Source organism: Oenanthe melanoleuca, chromosome 3, assembly GCF_029582105.1.
Source record: "Oenanthe melanoleuca isolate GR-GAL-2019-014 chromosome 3, OMel1.0, whole genome shotgun sequence".
In the NCBI taxonomy this organism is placed as follows: domain Eukaryota; kingdom Metazoa; phylum Chordata; class Aves; order Passeriformes; family Muscicapidae; genus Oenanthe; species Oenanthe melanoleuca.
The window spans coordinates 17,663,830-17,688,035 of NC_079336.1; the positions used below are offsets into that span (position 1 = coordinate 17,663,830).

Sequence of the window (24,206 nt, forward strand, 5' to 3'; positions counted from 1 at the left end):
AATTTTTGTCCTCCAAGATTAATAATAAAGACAATCTATGCCATGCTTATGTGATAAAATCTTATTCTTCCTCTTGAGGTGTTTCATTTGGACTTTTTTTTCCTCTATAAGTATTTCCTTTCCTTCTGTTTAATTCTTGATATTGAGTTTAGAATTAAAAAAGAAAGACATGTAGCTATTCAAAAATTGCTTGCATGCTTTTTCTTTCAATTTTCATTCTGAATGTCTTTTAAATATCTAATTTATTACATGATACTACTATTTTTAGTGTTTTGTAATCTGAACACAAAAGATGCCTATAAAGATATGCCAATGTGAGATTATTTCCTGAATAAGATTACCTTTAAAGTGAATTTTAAATCCAAGAAATTACCATATTAATTAAAATGTTAAAACATACCTTTAGAAAATTTTACTGTGGTACATAGAAGAAAATAATAGATGTGATAAACCTAAGTGATAAAACAGGATTAAAGTGTAGGTCATAATGCCAAGGATTTTTATTCTCTTTATTGTAGACTTAAAATGCAGTGTGGTTTCTGCATCTATTTATTTTGAATTAAAAATTATTTTGGCCAGATATTTAACACCTTGTTCTATTAATAAATTGAGTGATAAGTTCCTCAGGACTTTTTTAGGTCATAATTTAAAGACCTGCAAAATCCAACTACCTTGTGTAGCCCAACTGCTGTGAAGCAGTTGAGAGTATTTTCGTGATTTGATGTTTTTAGGTACTTTAGACAGCATGCTATCTGATGAGGTAAAGTTAGCTGTTATAATGTTCTTCAGCACCTGAATTATTGTTTTTGTATCTGCAATGATGTGAGCTTGTAAACAAGGCAATGTTTATAACAGAAATATTTTTATTTAATTTGTTTGGGAAAACAAGGTGACTTTTCAGGCACATATTGATTACATCTGTAATTCTAATAGTCCTGAATACTAACCAGCCATTATGGGCTGCAGGTTTGAGTTTTTCAATATATACACTACTTAAACTTTCTGAGACAGGTATTCTTTCTTTTTCTCTCTTTCTAATTTTATCCTGATTCGTGGCCCTGAGGAAGGGGTTGTGTGCCTCTTTTGTGTGTGTCTACTTTTACCAATGCCATTTTTTGTTTTAATAAGAGGTGCCTACAAATCTTGCCTTATTAATGCCAAAGAAGTATAAGAGATTAATTTATTTGAAATATAAAGAGATGTGTTTGCAATGTGCTCATGAGGCATGAAAATGCAAGTAGTATTAAGATGGTTAAAAGGAAAATTGCACTACTGCCTGCAAAAGAAGTGGTGTTTATAGTTTTTTGCAAAATGAAAGCTGCTGCAGAGGTAACCAACTATAGTTGTGCCTGGTTTTCCCCTTTGTCCTCTTTCACTGCAGTGATCTCCATCTTGCCTTGCCCCCTCCCAAATGCTGCTGATCCTGGAAGGTGGAGCAGAGCCTCATGGCTGGCTGTGCACTGTCCTTGTCCTGCCAGTCCATCCTCACTGAGGTCTCTCTTCCCTCTGCTGGCAAATCAAATGAACCTCGCAGGAAATACCTGGCTTTGAGATCTCTCTTTTTAATTTAGAAGAAATCAATGTATTTTCAAAGGGGAGATGAAAACGGGCAGTCCCAGCAAGGCGATGCAGTTCTTCCTGCTGACAAGACCATCCTCTGTGCTCAGTACACTCTGTGGGCACGCCTGGCACTGGCAGTAGGCAGCCTTGGCACTGTGCTGGTTTATGGGCTTTCCCTGTGTCCCGTTCAGTGCCCCTGGCACCGCGCGCTGGCTCGTGCTGGTGCTGGGAGGCTGCCAGGCACGAGCCTGGCTTCCCTGCACGCGCCTTCCAGGGCTCCCTGCAATCCTTCCTTGGCTGCAATCACTGCTTCTGCCTGCTTTCCCCTCTGCACAGCCACCAGCTGATCAGCACAGGCAAATCCCCGTGTCCTTGTCCTTTTCATGCTCAGGGACTGATGTTCGGGAGGCACCGAGCTCTGAGTTGTCCTCACTGGTTTTAAATGACAGGCTTTTTTGTTCTCCAGTGATTCCTCTCTATGCACTTTCTCCAGAGGTTCCTGAGTTTGTCAGAGGTCAAATAAGAAACTTAAAGAGTTTTGAATGCATTTGGATATAACCAGGATTCAAAGTCTATAAATCATTTTCACGGTTTCTTGTGCCAGTGTTATCTATTACATCTTGTTTTCTCATCTGTAAGTTTAGGGAGTATCTCCACAAAATAGTCAATGCTGGAATAATCCTGCCTTTGCAGTCTATTTTCACAACAGTTACAGATTAATAGTCTGGTTAATAATCTTATTATATTAACTGTCACAAATTTTACAGCATTAACAGCTGTGTAGATGTATTGTTGTGTAATGTTAATAGCTTGTATAAGCATCAAGAGTGCATCAAACAGCACCAATTGCTAGGAAACCCTTTGACTAAAGTCAAATTATTCAAACTTGTGTTTATATTACAAATTTGGTTTTGAGAGCATTCACAGTTTTAAATGCCAGTGTTCATGGACTAGAGAAGGTCATTTCTTTTGAAGTTTTCACTCACAGAAATTAAAACATTTGCCCACGAAAATGTTATTGTGCTGGAAACTGTGAATGTATTCTAAATAACCTCTAACATTTTTCCTGTAAGAAAATAATAATTCTCTTTTTTCAATAATTTTTTTCAAGCATACATACAATGAACATCAGACTTGGCAAAATAGTGTTCAAAGTGTTATCTCCCAAATCTCCAAAGCAATGTTTGGGGTTTTTTGCCTATGTATGTACACACACACTCTCAATGTAGTGATCTGCAAACCCTTCTTTGATTGTCATGTCTTTTATTTCTCAGATTCAAATCTGAGATTCAGATGGTAACTGAAAAAAGCTGCTACATCACTATGGCCATTTAGATCTGTAAACAGTACGGGAACAATAAATTCTTTAAATATTTCACCAATTAAGAAAATTGTTTCAGTATTTTTCTTTTTGTTTAACATATTTCCAGGTATCTGCACTTTAATCAAATAGAAACGTTGGAACCTGAATCCTTTACTCATCTTCCAAAACTTGAAAGGCTGTAAGTTTGTTTATCTTGGGGTAAGATTCAGAAGACAGCTTGCTTCCCTGTTTGAATTAAATCAAGCATTTGAAACTAAAATATAGTATTTTTATCATTGCCATAGATTGTTTTTAATCCAATTTTTTTTACTGTAACTACTATGTAGTCTTTCCAAGAACACTTTAGTGAGGCTGACCTTAGAGGCATGCAGAAATGAGCATTGCCTGTGGTTTATTTTTCTTTAGCAAAACTATTTCCCAAAGATCTGTGATCAATGTTTAGCCTAAAATAAATGTTATGAATGAATAACTAGGCAATTTATTTAGGACTTTGTTTTTTTTTTTTTTTAATTTCTAACTTCAATGCTTATGAACTCCCTTCCTTGTAGTTACTTATGGCTTCTTTTTCCTCACATGGACATACTCAAGTATACCTTGGAGGCCACTTGAAAAATAACAGATGAGAGTTGCTGAATAGGTTCAATTATTTTTCTTAAATTTTCTTAGATTATATTCTCCCAAAAACCTTTCAGAAGTATGTAAATTAAATGAATGCATCACAAAAATCTGAATTATTACATGCATATTTCTGTGTTTTAACAGGTTTTTACATAACAACAGAATAGCTCATTTGGTTCCTGGAACATTTAGTCACTTAGAATCTATGAAGAGATTGTAAGTAAATTGAACTATTATTGAACTAATGAAATCTTAAATAGCACAATTAGACTGTATTTTCTCTTGCAATATTTATCTTCCTTGCAAATTGCCTTGCCTTTTGTGGTGTAATTGTTTTAAATACTAAATATTTTTTTCAACTGTGCTCCCGTTGTTTATGGGTGTTGATTGAGAACATCGTTTTATATCTATTTTCGTTAGTTACTGACTAAAGTTTATTTCCTATATTGGGATTATTCGTAATCATTGTTTTTTAGACTGAATAATACATATAGCAGTAAAAATAATACACCTCCTTCTAATAAAAACAACCAGAATGCCTATAAGCAAGTAACGATGTTAGTTGCCAGGTTAGCAGGTAACTGGTTAGCACGAAGAACCAAGTATTGCATGTTGGCTGTTGCCTGTATTCACGGATAAAGGCACTGCCCCATTTCCAGAGCTGTGCTGTCCTAGCACAGTGGCTGAGGCGTGCTGACACAGCTGTGGCTGCTCCCTGTCGTGTGCAGGCGCTTGGACTCCAACGCTCTCCACTGCGACTGCGAGGTGCTGTGGCTGGCGGAGCTGCTCAAGGCGTACGCGGAGTCGGGCAACGCCCAGGCAGCCGCCACCTGCGAGTACCCGCGGAGGATCCAGGGAAGATCAGTGGCCACCATAACACCAGAAGAGCTCAACTGTGGTGGGTTTGCCACTTCCTGGTGGCTTATTTATTGCTTAGTGGGTAACATGCACCTCAACTGGATTTTTTCGGGGAATTAGAATTTATTGCTCTGTTTATAATGCTGATGACTTCTTGGTTATTTCTATAAATCTCACTGTGTACCTTCTCTTCTTGTGTCCTTCTGACAGAATTGATTGCTTTTACCCTTTTATAATTTATCTTCAATGAAACAAATGTAATCATGTTTGAAATTTACCCTTGAAGAACTAACAGTGATTATCCTGAAGGAGTTTATTTTTCCCTTCTGTGTTTCAGTTCTGATTATTACAGCATTGTCAGCTAGGGTCTATGGTGTTGCATTAATATTATTTGGTGTCATTTATTCCCTTCTATATGAGGGAAAGGAAGGAAAGAAGCTTTACTGAATTGCTCCTGATGACACAGATCTTGCCTTTAAAATTTTTGTTGAAGTATGAATTGGGGTTGGGCCACTGAATTTTTTTTTTTTACTCAGCTATAATTACAAAGAGTGTCCCCCACAGGCACTGAAATCCTCTGCCACTGAGGATTAATGGACAAGCACTTTTGTAATCCTTCTGTTAGTCTATATTCCTTCACCCTAGGGGGTGCAAAAGCTTGGCCCCATGGGCACCCTGGGACTTGACCCAGCCCTCTTTTGTTCTGAAATCAAAATGTAAATTTCTCATCAAGCTGTGGGCATTAGCCTGCCCACCCTCAAAATGAAGCCAAGGTATAAAACAAGTGAATTGTCCTTTTTGTTATGTGTTGGATATAGCTCTGATCATGAGAACTATGACCATAAGCATCTACAAGGCTCTTGAAAAAGACAGTACAAAGGGAATTTGGTGCAAGAATAATGCACATGGCATCCTCCCAGCTCTTCACACATTTATGGAGCCTGAATATGGAAACTGCAGGAAGCAAGCTGTACAAATTATTCTGTGAGGCACGTTTCAGCACTGATGCTTATCTAGAGGAAGTTATTTTAAATGGCACTTGTGCTTGCTGCTTTAAAGTTTTTCCTTCATAGGCAATTTAAGTCTCTGTTCAAATAAATAAAACAACCGCTTTAGAACCCGATACAAATTTGTACAATCTATTTCCAGTCTGCTGAAAGGTCCTAAGGAACAATGAAGGAGGTCAGAAATCCCTCAATCACTTTTGCACAGGAAAAGTGCATTTAATCCTGATTAAACATATACATATTTTAAGTTGTAACATATACATATTTTGAGTTGCAACATTTGTGAAAAATATTTTTTACAAGATGTGTGGAAATATTTTTATTTACCAGTCTTTAGTAGTTTTAAAATAAGTAAGAGTTCTTTGTATGTTTTATTGTTGATACAGAGAGGCCAAGAATTACATCAGAGCCTCAGGATGTGGACGTTACCTCAGGGAATACAGTGTACTTCACTTGCAGGGCTGAAGGCAATCCTAAACCAGAAATTATCTGGCTTAGAAACAAGTAAGTTTAAAAGAGGAAGAGAGAAACTTGATGTAAGTACATTTGCCTGTGTGCATGTCCATGTCCTGTGTATGGTAATACATGAAATAGTCACAGCAAAAACATGCCATAATTAAAATAAACATATGAAGTAATTATGGCCCATAGCTTTTTTGTTAGTAATTCTAAACATTTAAGAGCTGGTAACTAGAAAGTATTATTACTCTAGTACTATTTGTAAGGTGTTCAGCTGTAGTATACCTGCAAAGCTGCTCACACCTGTAATACTAAATTATTTATGTAAGTACCAGGCAATCCACTGTGGACATGTTGCATGTACAATCTGTGGATCACACATCATTTGCATAAGTTTTGGGGCAGAGCAAAAGATAATTTTTTTAAGGACCCCAGCTGGATACAACTGAAGTTTCAGAGAGCTCTGTCTGGAGCCCTAGCTCCTCAGAGGTAGCTTCACTCCAAGGTGTAACTCTGTCCCAGGAGAGGAGAGACATCTCTTTCCAGCCTCCTCAAACCACTACATGGAGGGCAGGCAAGTCTTTAAATCATAAAATGTAGGATAATTCAGGTTGGAGGAGGTGTCCAGTTCAGCCTTCTGTTCAAAGCAGGATTATACCAGGTTGCTTTATCCAGATGGGTCTTAAAAGCCTCTAAGGGTGGAGATAGCACAAGTTGTCTGGGCAACCTGCTGCATCTCTTTCCCTCACACTTAGAAGATGGGGGAAGGCTCTGTAAAGGATGACTATCTTTCAACAGCCCAAGGGCCAGCCTGCTGCAGAGTGGCTGCTCAGGCTGTGCCCAGAGCCTGGCTCCCTCCAGCTGCACAGCTGAACCAGCCTTGTGCTGGCACATCACCCCCTTAAACTGGTGTCAACTTGCAATGGACACATGAACTGTGAGTTTACCATCAGTGAATCAGACTTTGGCTTCATAATGCTCTCATACAAATGGAGAACCTGACCTGTAACATAAATTCCCTTATAGTTTATATAAGGCATTTTAGTTTGTTAGTTTCTAATGAAATGGCATGGCTTAGAGTTCTATATCTTTCTGCTGATGTCAGTGAGAGCCTCTCGTGCAGCAAAGGTACAGAATTTATGGAGTATGTAAAGAACAGAGCCTTGAACTTGAATGGTATAATTATTTCTTTAAAATTTTCTCTGGCTCATGTATTTATAATACACAAAGAAAATGTATTCAGAATACACATATGAGTTTTAAGAAGAAACTTGAGCTTGGGTGAGGGATTATTGACTCTGGCTCATTTCCTGGCTGCATGAATGAGAGCAAAGTGCTTTGCAAGGTAGCTGAATATGGCAAGGTTTCAGTCAAAAGCCATCAACCTGTTGAGCAGTATGTTGAATAGGCTGGGTTTTCTACATAAGAGGTGTGATCTCATCCCTCCTCAGTGCTTTCTTCATCATGTAGAGAGGGGTGAACTGAGAAACAGTTCCTTTAATAAAACCCCTTAAGACTTCTTAGGTCACATCATGGAAACTCATCCATGACCTAACCTGAAGACCTGACCTTAACTTATATTTAAACCAGTACAAATTAGAATCAATTCCATTAGTGCTCCTTGAACGATCCAGGCAGAGGTTGGCACAAAGATGGTTTTATAGCAACTAACCCCTCTCCTAGTAGAAAGTATCTTGAATATTGGACTTGCATGACATACTTCCAGTGGAAACAGTTTTAATTGTTTTGCCAACTAGAACAGCCTATTAAAGACCAGGTATGTGTATTTGTTCACTGCTTTTTCTCTGTAAGCTTTTCCTTATAAAATTATTTTAACTTTTCAATTTGAAGATGCATTACTTGCATAAGCAAAATAGTTTCATGATTTGTTTTTCCTCTTCTTCTCTTTAGGAGAAAATTTAAAGTTCCATTATTTTTAACTAAGTAAAACATTTTTTCCCCCACGAGTTATTTTGGGCAATTTATCTCCTGGGTTTTATTATTTGTCAGTTTTCTGCATTTGTGATTTAAAGGTTTAACTCTAGCAGATCGTTTTCTTCTCAGTAATGAGCTCAGTATGAAAGAAGATTCCCGTCTAAACTTGCTAGATGATGGCACGTTGATGATTCAGAATACTCAAGAAACAGACCAAGGCATTTACCAATGCATGGCAAAAAATGTGGCTGGAGAAGTGAAAACTCAAGAAGTTACTCTTAGATACTTTGAGTCACCAGGTAAAGAACATTAAGCCTGAATTTTGCATTCAGATACAGAGCTGTTTTGATAATAAGAGTGCTAAAAAATAAAATGCTTTAGTGCTTTGACATGTGGATTTGTTTCACTTGGGCAACTTATTAAGAACTAGATCATGACCCTATAATATCCCTAGAACAAAAATGCAACTCAGCTGGTTAATTAATATATTTATTGTAGTATGCAATTTTGATAATAGTCTCATAGGCTGTAGAAGGGTTTGGAAAGAGGCTTTACATTCCAACATTGCTCAATTGCAGTAACCTTCTCTCTGGATACCAAAAACCACAAGCTGCTGAGCAGGCCACTCGTGGAAGCTTCAGCACACCCTGTGCAGCCATCCTTGCTCAAGAACCTTTTAGCTCTGTCTAGCCAAGGCCTCATGTTTGCAAGGACTAAATTCCTGTCCAGGACTGTAATGTTTTTGAAACACAGACTTTGCTGTGGGAACATTTTGTTTTGACACACAGCATCAGGTAAACTTAAAAATGTCACTGCAAATTACTCATGTACTTGAGAGAAGTTACTTAAAATGTAGCTTAATCAGTTTTGGCTTTTGTGCACTTACAGCAATTTTTAGCCTGTTTGTGTTTTGGGTCTCAGTGTCCATGCCTCTGAAGAGACCTTTATAGAGATCAGCATGGGAAAGCAAAATGTTTGAAAATTGTTTTAATGGGAGTTGAGAAAAAAACATCAGAGCAATTATGAGTTGTTTTTTTTTTTATCTGTTGATGTCTGCAATTAGATTAGACTGAAAGCAAGGCAGAGTTTGCACTGAGATTCGAGGTAGGTTGGAACACAAGCTGTTAAACCCCCCTCCAGGTGTCCCCAGTTGTAGACTGTATTTGTCTAAATTAGATCTGTGCAAGCTCAAAGCTGCATTTAGGCATTGCTGTCTTCTCACAGCCCGGCCGAGTTTTGTGATTCACCCACAAAATACCGAGGTGCTGGTTGGAGAGAGCGTCACCTTGGAGTGCAGTGCCACTGGGCACCCTCAGCCACGAATCACCTGGACCAAAGGCGACAGGACCCCTCTGCCCAATGACCCTCGTGTCACCATAACTCCCTCAGGAGGACTTTATATCCAAAATGTAAAGCAGGAGGACAGTGGCGAGTACACCTGCTTTGCAACTAACAGCATAGATAACATCCATGCCACTGCATACATCATAGTCCAAGGTAAATAATGTTAAACTAGGAGCTTGAAATTGTCTGGGTTTGCCTTTTCTTCTGAGTTGACAGAGCCAAACTGAAAACATAAGAGTTTTTACTTCTAATTGCACTATCCTAGTCCATAGGGAACTTGCTATACATTTCACAGAGTAAGGTATTATATACTATTTCCCTGAAAATTACATTTCATTGATTATTCTCAGAAGTTTAATGTTTTCAAATGTAAACTTCTTCTGTTTTGTTTGCATGGAGGAACCAAGCAGTGTCAAATTTTTGAATGATTAAATATTTTCTGTAACAGGCAGCAATGCTAAAGATTAGAATTTGTGCCTGGAGAACTAGAAACGGAGTTTTGAGTACAGGTCTGTGCCACTTTTCTTTTGCAGACACTTCAGTGAATCTGGAAACATTTTCTGCTGAGTTTGACAGAAACTATCATTCTGCCAGCTGAGGCATTAGCACAGCTTTTCTGCAAAGCAAAAGTTAAAGTACTCTAACTGGTGATGGCAATAATTTTGATCTTGTATGTCAATAGTTTGATTATAAAGTATTTCAGATCAACTATGAAAAGTCTCTTGTATATGTAGATAATTTTTTTTGCAAACACTTTAGTGCTGGAACTTTTGTTTCCATAATACTTCAAGTAGCCTTTAAATTTGTTTGCTTCTGTTCTCATGTTAAAATCCTTAGTTGGCAAACAGTTAAGATTGCAAATGCCTTCTTAATGAGTTCTGAAGCTATACAAAGCAACTTGTTTGTGTGGTTTGTTCATTTATTATTTACCACTGGACAATTGTGTTTTGAGAGCTGAACAAATACTTCTCCCACTGGTAGTGCACAGTGCTGTGCAGAATCTGGCCCATGCTCCACTCATTGCTTTCATGGAAGAAAACAAGCAGTTCAAGAAGGTTTTGATTACATTACATTTTCTTCACAATTCTACTGGGAAGTTTTGAGAGAAAGAGAAGATAGTGTTTTTAATCCAGGGAAGATTCTGTGTTTGATTCTACAAGTCTTACTGTACCTCTTATTTTGGATCTGTGACAGGAGATCCCACATGCCTTCACTGACATCAGGGCCAGGTTGTGAGAGATGTTCCTTTTGCACAAGTGGCTGCCCTAACTCTCTTCTCTCTAGAGGTCACAATATAAAAGAATTCCATTAGCTTCTCTCTTCCCACCTATATGAGCTATTCCAACTTACACAGGAAATAGTATGTAATTTAGTCATGCATTTTTCTTTTATTTTAAATGGCTTTATTTCCTCTTCTGTAGCTCTACCTCAGTTTACTGTCACTCCTCAAGACAAAACTGTGATTGAGGGACAAACTGTTGACTTCCCTTGTGAAGCACAAGGTTATCCCCAGCCTGTTATTGCCTGGACTAAAGGAGGTAAGTGTGTTCCATTCTTACTTTCAAATTACGAGGATAGTTTAGCAGTCACATTGGAATCACTTCTTTATTGATAGGAACTGCATGTATTTTTTGAGATGCTTCAGTCTCTGAAGAAAACAGAATTCATCTATTTCTCCTTAAGCTGGGAAAGGCAAGGTTTCCCATAGAAACCAGCTGCCCAAATATTTTTCATTATTAAGTAAAAAGGAGCCACTAAAATATATGTGTCCAAAATAGATTCCTAATAATAAATGTTTAAGAAATATGCGGCAACTTACATGTAGCAGGATGTATCTCTGCTGTTGTACTGCAGAAGAAATGGAGAATGGCTGTCATTAAGTGGGGATCTGAAATTAGGTGGGATGTGCTCTCTTCAGAAACCAGAACAGTCCAGCCTGTAACTGACATCAATGTACCAGCATCTCTGTCACTTAATGAACATTGACAGGAATAATGGGGTACACTCTTCTGACTGTTTAATCAAGCTATGGCTCTAAAGGCATTTTGAAAAATCCAGCAGGAAGAAATATTGTAGTGGATGTTTATCAGCAAGCAAAAATTCTGGTTGATTCAAGTAAAAACACTCTAGCAGGCTAAATAACTCCTAGGAAATCCTAAATTATGGTACATAAATTTAACAAGCTGTTCATCATTTTGATGCTGATAACATCCCTCTTTCTCCCTCTACTTAGCTTGCTCCAATCAAATGAAATGTCCAGAAAGTGAGGGTAGAGTACAGACACTGATGTGCTTTCATTTTTCTTATATTCCATTTTTTCAGGGCCATGTGTATGTTTCTGTGGATTAACTAGGCCTAGGCAAGTGAAATTGTATCTTACACACATGACAATACTATGACATGAACAATAACATATTGGTGTTTTTATGCCTTCTGATTTTTATGCTTTAGCATGCTCCTTATACTTATTTCTACCACAAACAGAGAAGAGATCAGAATTATGATTGTGTGCATATGTATAATTTGTTTGATTTTCATGTTTATATTCTTTAGAAGTAAAATTTTAAAACTTTTTTTTTTCTTATTTGTTTTGCTTTTAAGAAATATAATACTGTCGAGTGTTTTATCAAATTTAAAACCTTGTGGGTTTCCCTTGTTTCTGAAACAAAGGGACTTTGGTGCTATAAAGAGCAAATGATGATGTTGTGTGTTTCAGGAGGCCAGCTGTCAGTTGACAGGAGACACTTGGTTCTGTCCTCTGGAACGCTGAGGATTTCCAGGGTTGCTCTGCATGACCAGGGGCAGTATGAATGCCAGGCTGTCAACATCATTGGATCCCAGCGAATCGTTGTGTACCTGACTGTGCAGCCTAGAGGTACAGCCCATGCACAGCTGCTGGAAGAAAAAAGAGAAAAAAAAGAGAAATATTTAAGCTTACACTAGAATACACCATGTGTAATTGCTCCTGAGTATATCTCCTTTTAGATCCCAGGTGGTTTCCAAAAAAATAACATGTCTGGATACCTACCAGTATTTGTGAAGGGTATTGTTCCTTTAGAACAGTCTGTCTTCTGGGAAAGAGGTTTATCTGATTTACTTTTTGTTTTTTTTTGGTAAAAAGTAGAGGTTTACTTTGAGGATGACAGTATTCCCATGCTTTGGAAAATATTTTATTTTGTGAAAAGTCTAGTTTCCAATAAGGCACTATGATGTTAGTTTAATGGTGTTAATAACACAATGTTTCATGTCCAGAAGCAGAACACTTTATTTTGCAGAAGCAGAATGAAACTCACAAAGAAAAATCATTTCTTATACTGAAAATAAGCTGACACAAAAGAAAGTCCTAAAACACCAACCCCAAACTTCATTTTTATGGGTTTTTTTTCCAATTAAATTCTAAGTAAGTTATTTCTAGGATAAATTATAATCATGTTACCATTCTTAATTTATATAACTACTTTGATGTTTAACTGAATTCAAGGAGATGAAATATGTAATTCAAAGCATTTCATTTTACTGACCTAATTTAAAACTGTATATTAGTAAAAGAGGCTCAAATGAACTTAGAAGTTTGCCAGAAAAAAATTCTATTGATTTTTCTTAGTTAAGAGTAGTATTAGGAGATGGATTTGTCAAAATTGAGATTATTTTTTTAACCTATATAAAATGTTGATTAAAATTATATAGAACAAGTACCAGTTTAAAAAAGTTTTATAGCTTTCCAGCTGTGTTCATTTTCATTGGACTTGACTAAAGTTTAATAAAACAATTCTTGCAACTCAGGTTGCAAAATTCAGTCACCAAAAGACAGTAAATACAAGACTGAAGGCTGAATATGTAGCCTGAAATTGGAGCTCTCCACAGATTATTTGCAATGTTGTTTTCAATCGTGCAAGAAGAGAATTTTTTTTCTTCTGGGCTTCTAACAAAAGGACTGTTCATCTGAGGAGTGTCTAGTCATGGTCACTGTGGTTTTGTCAGTGTTAGTGAATACAGGTTAATGGTCCAGGTCTGCTTGCTCACATCCACAGAGCCAGACTCTCTTGCCTCCCAGTGCTGGACACCTGCCTCTGGATGCCTTATTTCAACTGGTTTCTGGTCCTTTACAGCCATTTCTGTACAGTTTAACAGTAGGGCCACATTTGGTTGGTAGTGTAAATGACTACAGTGGAGCCAAATACTTCTCTGTAAAGCACAGCCTCTCCCACTCCCCACTAGATATCAGTATTATGCAATCAGTAACATAGCAGTATATCTTACAGCAGAAATAGAATTCTTAATGTCTTCATAATTTTGTATGTGCTTCTCATGATGATAGATGAGTGCCAGGCATCAATCTGGATTTGAAGGAAATTAGAGTTTAAAAAAGACCTTAATTTTATTCATAGTGGATTTAGGTAATAGTGTATTTTGGCCTTAGAATTGAAGGTGATTTTTTGATGTTTTAAGGGCTGAGGCTCATAGGTGAAGAAAAAGACAGAAGAAAAAAAGAAGAAAAATAAAAAAAAAGACAGAAGTTAATGCAATATTCAGTCTCATGACTTTTTACAGATTTAGCTACTAACATAAATATTTTTCAGAGCTCTAAACTAATGGAACTTAAGTGGTTTTGACAACTAGTAGCCTATTATGTTAGAAGTTAAAAGTACTTTAAAATCATCCTGAAGCAGACATCAGGAATAAGGTCATAGAATCATTATGGTTAGAAAAGACCTTTCATCAAGTCCGACTGTCGATGTAGCACTACCACCATGTTCACCATTAAACCATGTCCTTAAGTGCCATATCCACACATTTTCTTAATACTTCCAATCATGGTGACTCTACAACTTCCCTGGACAGTTTGTTCCAGTGCTTGGCAACTCTTTCTATGCAAAATTTTTTCCCTGTATATAATCTGAACCTCCTCTGGTGCATTTTATAGCTGTTTCCTCTTGTCCTGTCACTTGTTACCATCCCTTCTCTGGACATGCTCCAGCCTCTCAGCCTCTCTCTTGTAGTGAGAGACCCAGAATTGAACAGACTCAAGGTGTGGCATCATCAGGGCTGAGTACAGGACAATCCCTGCCCTGCTCCTGCTCCTGCTGGCCACACCATGGCTGATACAGGCCAGGTGCCACTGCCCTTCCTGGCACCTGGGCACACCCTGGCTCGTGTTCAGCTGCTGTCACCAGCACCTCCAGGTCCTTTTCCACTGGGGAGCTTTCCAGACACTCTGTGCCCAGCCTGCAGCCCTGCAGGGGGTTGTTGTGATCCAAGGGCAGGATCTGGCTCCTGGCCTTGTTGTACCTCATACAATTGGCCTCAGCCCATCTATTCAGCCTGTCCAGCTCCCTCTGTGGAGTCTTTCAACTCTCCAGCAGATCAACACTCCCACCCAGCTTGGGATTGTCTATGACCTTGCTTATTAACCTCCTCATCCAGGTTGTTGATGATAATATTAAACAGGGCTGGCCCCAGTCATGAGCCCTGGGGAGCATCACTTGTGACTGGCCACAACTGGGTGTAACTCCATTCACTGTCTCTGGGCCTGACCATCCAGCTGGTTTTTTATCCAGCAAAGAATATACATCCACACCATGGGAAGGTAGTTTCTTCAAGGAGAAAGGAATTTAATCCCTAAAAGAAAGTTATAAGCAACTAAAAGCTTGTAGATAGAATCGTGTAATAGATTAAGACATGTTCAGTAACTGATAAAAACAGAGTGCTGACCTATTTTTTGATCATTTTTTGCACAAGTTGTATTTCATACTTTATCAGTGTATCGTTTGGCTTTTTTAGTGACTCCTGTATTTGCCAGTGTTCCCAGTGACATGACAGTGGAGGTTGGCACAAATGTGCAGATCCCATGTAGTGCTCAAGGAGAGCCAGAGCCAGTCATTACATGGAATAAGGTACTACATATTCACTTATTACAGAAAGGAAATGGCCTTTCCATCTCTTCATAATTAATTATTGAAAGTGCATATTGTCAAATTATTGCTTCCTATGGTGTCTGAAAGCATTACTTGAAGTCCAATCAGTAAGTATTTAATATGGAGCATGTATATAGATACTAAACCTAAATTTTATATAAATAAATATACATATGTAGTTATGCAAATTATTGTGCAGACCAGCTAAAATTCATAATGTATGCCTTAAAAGGTCTGTATTTAGTGACAATTCTGTGTGCATATCCTACTAATATCCACACTTTCAATGATAATATAGATATAAAACAATAAGAAATGCTGTATTTGCTACTGCTAGGTTGACACTAACCAGGATAAGTTTTGGTAACTTTATGGTAACCTCTTTGTGGCTTTGATTTTCATTGATGTAATAATTGCTTTATCAAACTATAGAGTATTAGCAGAGTTACCACTGAATTAATGACTTGCTAATATTGTTATTTAATTTTTCTGATTATGTTCTTTTCTTCAATTAGTATTAGAAATTTACTTTAGTGAACCTTAAATAGGTTCTAAATGAAGAACATGGTGAACTGATATATGTTAAGCTCTTGAGATCTATTTCTGTTGGTTAATTTTGAGAAGAATAAAATATCTATGTTCTCCAGGGGTGCTATCTTATTTTATGTGGTGAAAGCCTATTAAAATACTTTGATTTGTTATAATGAGTACTTTTAGAAGTAAAGAAATACACTGTATGATTTAGAAGTATATTTGATTTTTCTAAATAAGCTTATGTAAATCTGATTGTGAACTTGTTATGCAAAATAGAAATGCAAAATAAAAAAATTAAAGGAGGAGAGGAAAAGATGACAAAAAAATCGGGTACGAAAACGAGTGTGTTTTGAATAAGTAAACTTTGGGCTTTCCTGCAGGATGGAGTGCAGGTAACTGAGAGTGGAAAGTTCCATGTAAGTCCCGAGGGATTTCTCACCATCCGCGACGTGGGCACAGCTGACGAGGGTCGCTATGAGTGCGTTGCCCGCAACACCATAGGATACTCCTCTGTTAGCATGGTGCTCAGTGTGAATGGTAAGACACATGACTGAGGGTGACTTGGGTTATTAATTTTGTCTTAATTGTCTAATTGTGTAAGATGAAAAAATCTGTCAAAGTATAAATTAGTTATTTTATTAATATTTCTATATTTCTCCCATGATTCTTTCTTTCCCTATATTTTAGTGAGATGGTAATGTCATAATAGGAATATCTCTGTATGTTAAACTCCAAAACCAGCTATGCTTTGGGCTCAAGTTAATCTTTCAACTTTCTTCTTGAGATATTATTTAGAGCTTTTAGAATTTGCTAGTCAAATACCCACTCTAATTTTTAGAAATAACTTGACAAAAGTCTTTTGGCATCTTCAAAGGGACACTTCCAGCACTTATTGAAAATTAGGCTGCAACTGTTGCAAAACAGTTCAGGAAAGTCATCCAGACCTTAAGAAGCTAAAAGAGAAAACAGAGAATGAAAAGGAGAATATTTGATCTTGTTCTAATTATTTGAACTTGATAATAGCAAATAATAGTTATCAATTATTACTATGTAATAAATGGCAATTTAAACAGCAAAAAAGTCTGAGGAAATAACTTTGTTACAAAGATTGACCATATTGCTTTTCTGACTTAATGACTAAAACTGCTGATTTTTCAGTTTAATTTTGATGGAAAACAAAAGAAAATGGTATGATTTCTGTCTCTCAGTAGGGAATATAAGACAATATTTTTTGTATCTTCGAGAAAATAGTATAAAACACTGATTTCTTTAATATTTGGAATATTGGTATGAAGATATCTTCAATATATTGGATATTGTTTCCCAGTGTTATTTGGGATGTTCTGTATTTTACTAAATTGATAGAGACATATCAGTGACATTTCTAATGTATTATTTACCATGGTATCAATCACATGGTATCAATAATACTATAATGTTACCTGTCTTAGGTTGCCTTTAGTAGACTTTTGATCTATACCTTCTACTATGAAAAATATTTCTTTAATCTGTAAAGATTATTCAGGAGAGAAAAATTGTAGGGCTAGGATTCATTCAATAATAAATTTCCGTCTACATATATGAAGTCAGCAAGGGAAAGAAGGGTAAGAAAATCAATTAATCTGGCTACTCTGGAGATGCAAAAAAGTGTTTTTGTTTAGGAAAGATGAACTAGTTCTCAAGTAAGAATGCTGCAAAATGAAACCATGAGCTGAAATAAAACCCCAGTGGGAATGAGTTTCGTTCACTTAGTACAGGTGTAAATTGATCATTCTCATATGCTGAAATCAGTAAACTGCAAAACTACTTATTTGCTGATTTGCAGTAAATAATTGTAATGTAATGTCTTCTAAACTGTAACATAAATAAAGCTAAAATTTGTGAAACTACACTTAATTAATCTGAAACTGTAAATTAAAGTTCTCCTTCAGTCTAGTGGGATATGAGGTGCTGCTTTGCTATGGCTGGTTTAAAAACTGATGTCATCAGAGGAACAAGGAGGACAAGTGGACAGCTTATAAGTATTGGTTAATTTATAATGGCACAGCCAGAAATGCCCAAAAACTTCCATGTCATCATTTCTATTAAACAGAGCAATGTTTTATGAATGTTTCTAAACCAAAACACTTTCCTAAGATTGAGACCGAATAAAGGCAAGTGTATAGAAGCTGGGAACAGATTTTTCTGGCTGTGTTGGATAATATTTTAAAGATGCTTTTCTTTACTCATTTTCTTCATCCTTTTCCATTGTTTTGTAAAAGTCATAACCTCTCCCTGCCTAAATTAAAAAGAAAAGTATTGTGGGAGATTCTTACAAGGAGCTTTAACCCCTAACATTTATCAGTCTAAAAAAAGAACTGCTAGCAAAAAACAGTCTAAACAAAAATCAAGTACAGAATAGTTAACATCTGACCAAGGTTTATAATTCAACTCATGTATACCATTAATCAGAAAGATAGCCCTGCAAGTAAACACCAAGTTTACATCTAATGTAGACAGCACTAAGGAAGGTAACCAGCCATTGGATTTTTACAGGCTGCAGTTTTCCACTGTTCAGGTTATTCAAGGCATGCAAACACTCTGAAACAATTAAAATTTAAAATTTAGGCCTGTAAATGACATTTCTTCCTAAAATGGGTAGCTTATCTGATAGTGTTTCTGTATGGCTGCTATTGAAAATGAAGCTGTCGAGCAAGGACAGTTGGTAATTAGGGATCAGGGACTCTTGTCCTCAGGCAGTGTGGAAAGGGTCAGCTGATTTTGGATGCTGGGAATATATTGCCAAAAGCCTGAGACTGGCCTCAGGGCACAGAAAGGGGCTTCATCTGCAGCTATAGAGTTCCAGGGACTGTTTTATTTGATGGTATAGATGGTTAAGTTTGATTAAGTGGGTCTAGACTATGAAACTCATGTAGACACAATTTAAGCTGCCACTTAGGAAGGAATAATGAAAAGTTGCCTAGGGAAAAAAAAAACCCCAAAGTAATGAAAAGCTTTTAAACAACAGTTTTTCTGTCAGATGATTTTGTACATCTGCTGATTTTATTCCAGTGTATTTGCTTTGGACTTTTTCCCTACTTTACCCTTCTTCCTGTGTGACTTCTCCAATCTAAACATACTCTGGAAATTGTTAGCTGTTGCCCCTGGATCTGGTAGTTCTTAGTTTAGACTGAAAGGAAGGTTATTAGTCCTACTTAGTTTGTACAAACATCCAGCTGCAACTAAGCATTGCATAAAAAGACCTATGCATTATTGAATTTCCAGTGTTGTGTGCAGTTGTTAAATAGCGTTTAAGCATGCGAGTTTTAACCTAGTGTTAAAAAGATAGTTTTAAAGTAGGAAGCAAAGTAGTGATCTAAACTGAAAAAATATTTACTGTCCTTTAAAGTTAATCTGTGTTCCTTATTATACTAAGATCAGGAGAAGAACAATGTTAATTTATTTTCATTCAATTATGTGAATTTTGTTCATTATGTGCCTCTTGCAGCGCATTCCTGTAAGCTCTTTAATTTCTTTAATTCAATTCAATACTAATTCAGAACTAGCTGAAATCAAAGGGGAAATCTGCTTTGATTTCCATGGGTATAGGTCTGGCTCTTGATACCAACATCTGAAACCTGATAATACATGAGAAAAATCCCTTAATAATAATTCATTTTTGATTTGATAATCTGCATTTGAAATTGTAGGCCGAATTAAAGGACAGCTAAACACTGTATACATTTCTCTTTATCTTGCTTTTGAGTTATGAGCTAGATGACTTTTAAGCTTAGGTTAACTTCTGTTTTAAATTAATTTTGTTCTACTTTAATATGCCTTGATAGAATTTCAAAATGGTTAAGAATTTTTTATTTGGATGAACTAACATTTAAAGAACAGGGCTTACTTTGTAGAACTGAAATGATGTCGTGTCTAGACTCTGTTTTATGGAGTATCTTTTTGTGTGTGGCCATTTTTGCAATAACATGTGAATTCCTTTTTCTCTAGTTCCTAATGTCAGCCGAAATGGAGATCCCTTTGTACAAACGTCGATTGTGGAAGCAATTGCAACTGTTGACAGAGCAATAAATTCAACACGTACACATCTGTTTGACAGGTATCTCCCTTTTGTTTTTTTTTTAATTGAGAAGACAAAATTAATTTTGTGTATACTAGAAATAATGTGAGATTTATTAAACAAGAAACCATTTTATTACATAAAAGGCATTGCTCGTACTAAAAGTACTAAAAGTTTAACATGTAAGGATTCCTATTGTTTATACACTTCTGCTGAGATCTCTGTCCACTGCAGTAGTTCTGCTGAGATAGTGTGTATTAAAATGCTATTAAATATTTAATTGCTACTAAATATGTATTTTTTATTATTTTATTGAATTCTTTTCTTCTTGGTTTGCCTTCCATTTTGAGATGAGTAACCAAGGTATGTACTAATCACATTGCAGAACACTTACATGATTTATGTAAATTGTTGTTTTGTAACTGTTGTGTACACTTACTGTTTTTTCCCAAATTGTCTATCAGTCGTCCTCGTTCTCCAAATGATTTGCTAGCCTTATTTCGGTACCCAAGGGACCCTTACACTGTTGAGCAAGCAAGAGCTGGGGAAATATTTGAAAGGACCTTACAGCTTATTCAAGATCATGTACAAGATGGTCTAATGGTTGACCTGAATGGAACAAGTCAGTATTCTTTCCTTATTTTTCTGTTTTGACGTGTATTTGCCTTTTTAAGTCATTATACTTCAGGAGATATTAATTTTCTGAGGTTTGGTCCCAGCTACAGAACCATTACATTGCAATCATTAAAGTATTTGACTTTGCAAAACTTTGCCAAATTCTGTCCTTGGTTTGCACATTGTTCACTATATAACTCTGAGCATTTCAAGTGGAGACATGTTAGGTTCTGATTCTTCTGCTGGTCAAACTTAGTATAATGGAAGTGCATAATGTAGTGTAATGTTATGTTTGTTAATTCTTTGTGTTTTATTTTATTAGGACCATTGTCTCATAGCAGAACAGACTTTTCTGTTGTACGTTAAAAATAAGCAGTATTTTGTTCCTGTTACTTTAAGAAAAATTATTTAATATCAGTGTGCCTTGGCAAGGAGAAAGCATGACATAACAAGAAGGATTTGTATGCCTTATAAACCAAAGTTTCTACATGTACCACAATAGTATCCAAAGAATTATTTCCTACTTTATATAAATGATTGTCAAACTGAGGTAATTGCTTTGTTTAACACAGACCTGATGTAATGAGAAATACAGTTCTTGTTACTTTTCGTAACTAGCAAAAAAAAAGTGTGAGGTTTAATTTCTGCCTTTTAGGTATTGGATTCCAGTCAAACTTGTGAAGTCCAGCTGGAGTGCATACAGCTAATGTGTGTAGATATATGTGTGGATAGGCTTGAAACGTGGGATTGAAGCATTTGGAAATAATGATAGAGTTTTAGGAGAGCTTTTGAGACTTGAGACATAGCCAAAAACTACACTGACAATCTAGAGGAAATACTTTTACTCATTATATTCTTTTTGATGTTTATAATTGAGTATTTATTGTAACTTCTGAAAACTTTAGCATTAACCATGAACTACCTAGTAATTATAAGACCAAAGGCAGCAAGCTTTGTGGTGTACTGTCACATTTGCTAGTGAAAGAAGCTTGTTACTCATTATTAGATCTCAGCAGATAATTTGTGATGAATTGTTTGCCACAAAAACTTAGTCAAAATTCTTTGAAGGCTGATGTTTTATAAGAGCCACCCTGTTTGGTTTGGTTCTCTGATTAGACACATATGCAAGATTATTGTATATATATGCTATAAATATATAGTAGTAGCAATATATAAAATGTGATGTGTGAGAGCTGATTGACTAGGATTCATAATAGTGAAACACCTAAGGTTTACCAAAAACAGGCATTAAAGCCTGTGAGTACTAGTTAAGAAAAGCAAAATCAGGCAGCATTCTGTGATACTGTAAATTCTGTTTGCAACCAGATCTTGCTTTTCAGATCTACAGAATCCAAAGAAACCTGGCTTTTAGGGAAACTTGAATAGTAAAATAAATCTGTTTTCATTTGAATTGCCCAATACTCTGAGTTTTAATAGTAATTTTTGGCCTTATTTCATTTTATTTCAAAATGCAGAACCAAATGAAAGGTGTTATTTAGCACTTTTGCATTGGGGACAGTTGAGAAACATGACAATTTCCCAGTCAGAGACTTTTTTTTTGTTGCAAAACCTCTGAATATGCCAAGGAAAGGCTATGGAGCCAAATTCTCCTCCACAGTGCCAGACTGTATAACAAAGGGAATGGCCATTAATGGAGGTTCAGATTAGATGTTAGGAAACAGTTTCTCACCAGAAGACCAGTGCAGCACTGGAACAACTAATGCAGAAAGGTGAAGGAGTCTCAGACTTTGCAGATTTTCAAGACTGCTAGACCAGTTATACAGCTATCAGGTGCTGGAGACAACTCTACTTCAAGCAGGAGCTTGGTCTGGAAGAGGTCCCTTAAAATCAGTATTTCTATGACCCTGTGAAACGTCTTCCTTGCTTTGAAAAAAAAGGTAATATGTGAATTCAGCTAGCCAGCTTCTAAGCACTGGAAATGCCCTGCACCCAGCTATTTAGAGAGCAGAGGCAAAGTTAGTGCCTACAATGTGAGAGTTAATTAAGGACTGGCATCAGAAAGACACAATCCAATCCATCGTCAAGTATTACATCCCACTTGAACTTCTAAAGAGAGAACCTGAGCCCTTTATTTTAAATTAGTACTGAAGGTCATTCCACCCAAAAGATTCACAGTCAAGTTTTTCCCACAACTTGATTGCTGAAGTGGGAGTGGCAATCAGGATAACCACAAATGTTTATTTGAATGAATAATGATCATAAGCAAACAACTTCATAATGAATGTTGATCATTTAAACAGGAGTGGTATTTATAAAGAAGATAGGTTTTCTGCACATAGTTTTAGAATTCAACTGCCCTGGTAGCCAGGATATTTTAAATATGCTATCAATTATACCCTTAAAGTGTGTATTTTTCTGCATTACCCAGTGGCACTTACAGGTTTTGCTCTGTGGTTTGTTTTTTCTTTTTCCTAGTATGGAATATTCCATAAAATAATTTCTGTATGTCTACATGAGTATGTTAGCTTTGTCCAATGCAAGCACTAAATCTCTGATATCTTTGCTGTGACTTGTAAACCATGTGGAGTACTCATAGCCTGAGGCTGAGAAAACTGCTTCCCTGGCTGAGCACAGGTCCTGTCCCAGCTGGGCAACTGTGAGCAGCCCAGTCCCTTTCAAGGCAAAGACAAGGCTGGGCTTTAGGTAGTTTGTTTGCCCTGCATTGTGGAAGTTGGCACAGAGCCAGTTGTGCCTAGCACACATTTATGTGTTGAATTTAGATGAAGACCATTGTCTTTGCAGGCACACTGGGACTGAGCTCAGGACTAAAAGTAACATTTCCCAACTGTGTGCAATTAACCAATGCCAACCTCTTGCAAAACTGCATTCAGTTCATATTTTTGAGTGTTTGCCATCATGCTGGGAACCCCTCAAGCCTGTGGGAGCACAGTACCACTCTACACTCACTCATTTCCTTTTGCCTTTTGCCTTTATATGGCTTGTTTGGTTTTATTCCTGACTGCAAGCTTTGCAGATCAAGATCCATGGTGGTGTATGATGGTTTCTAGTTAGCTAAACGTACATCTATGCTGCCAAATACTCCACCTCCTGGACTTTTTCCTGGATCCTGGAACTTCAGTCATCCACACTCTATATCAGTTAGTCACTCATGTGTGCCTTTTGTCTTGTCCCCACTACTGTGCTTTCGTATGATTTGTGATGTGGTCTTGAACAAGGTGAATTCTTTTCAACTTAAATGAAAAAATGGGGTCCAGGCCACATTCAGCCCAGGGGTACAAAGTAAAGATATTCTAAAGGAAACCTACTCCTGGATACAGTAGGCATGTCTTACTCAGCAGCAAAAATTTCACTTTCTGAGACGTTTCTGCTGGTCTACACAAATTGATAATGTAGATATAGCCAGAAGTTTTCCCCCTAAAATTAAATCCAAATGTTACTAAGTAAAAATCACTTTTACAATGATTCCTAATAGGCAGCAAGCACAAGGCACAGGCTGACTCTTCTACTATTGCAGTCAGCCAACACTCCCAACACTGGGAGGCCTTATGGTCTTCAGTCCTTCCACATGCCATCATACCACAACAGAGATCATGCAGCACGTAACCTTAGTCTGAGGTTCTAAAAACATAATTCTAGTGAATTACAGTATATATTTTGTACGTATTATTTTTCTATGAACTGAGAAAAAAATTCAGGAAAATGATAAGTATGTTTTAGTCCCAGAGGTGATTGGTGTGGATTGCTCAGGAAATCTGTGCCAAATGCTACACAAACTCTAGTTTTCAGTAGAAACTTGTCCAGGGTAATGTGAATATGATTTACTCCACAAAGGTTTTCCTAGAGATCATTCCACGTTTGGCTCTATTGCTGGTGGATATTTAATTTTTTCTTTTTTTTTTTTTTAATTTGCAACTTTCACAGCAAAACAAAATAGTTTTTTTCAGTGAATGAGCAAGTCTCAAAAGCTCAAGTCTTGAAGCCCATTTAAGTGTTCCTGA

At 36.8% G+C, this 24,206-nt stretch overlaps 1 protein-coding gene across 2 annotated transcripts in view; it reads left to right on the forward strand.

Annotated features, from left to right (window-relative positions):
* The window catches only part of PXDN (peroxidasin), an 81,637-nt gene that overhangs the window by 37,368 nt on the left and 20,063 nt on the right, over positions 1 to 24,206 (forward strand). For both annotated transcript variants that reach the window (XM_056487907.1, XM_056487908.1), the window contains exons 5-16: positions 2,991 to 3,062; positions 3,647 to 3,718; positions 4,231 to 4,400; positions 5,754 to 5,871; positions 7,891 to 8,060; positions 8,986 to 9,258; positions 10,527 to 10,643; positions 11,822 to 11,980; positions 14,887 to 14,999; positions 15,935 to 16,091; positions 19,542 to 19,650; positions 20,076 to 20,233. In XM_056487907.1, coding sequence (XP_056343882.1) covers positions 2,991 to 3,062; positions 3,647 to 3,718; positions 4,231 to 4,400; positions 5,754 to 5,871; positions 7,891 to 8,060; positions 8,986 to 9,258; positions 10,527 to 10,643; positions 11,822 to 11,980; positions 14,887 to 14,999; positions 15,935 to 16,091; positions 19,542 to 19,650; positions 20,076 to 20,233 — 1,688 coding nt within the window. The remainder of the gene's footprint in view (positions 1 to 2,990; positions 3,063 to 3,646; positions 3,719 to 4,230; positions 4,401 to 5,753; positions 5,872 to 7,890; positions 8,061 to 8,985; positions 9,259 to 10,526; positions 10,644 to 11,821; positions 11,981 to 14,886; positions 15,000 to 15,934; positions 16,092 to 19,541; positions 19,651 to 20,075; positions 20,234 to 24,206) is intronic.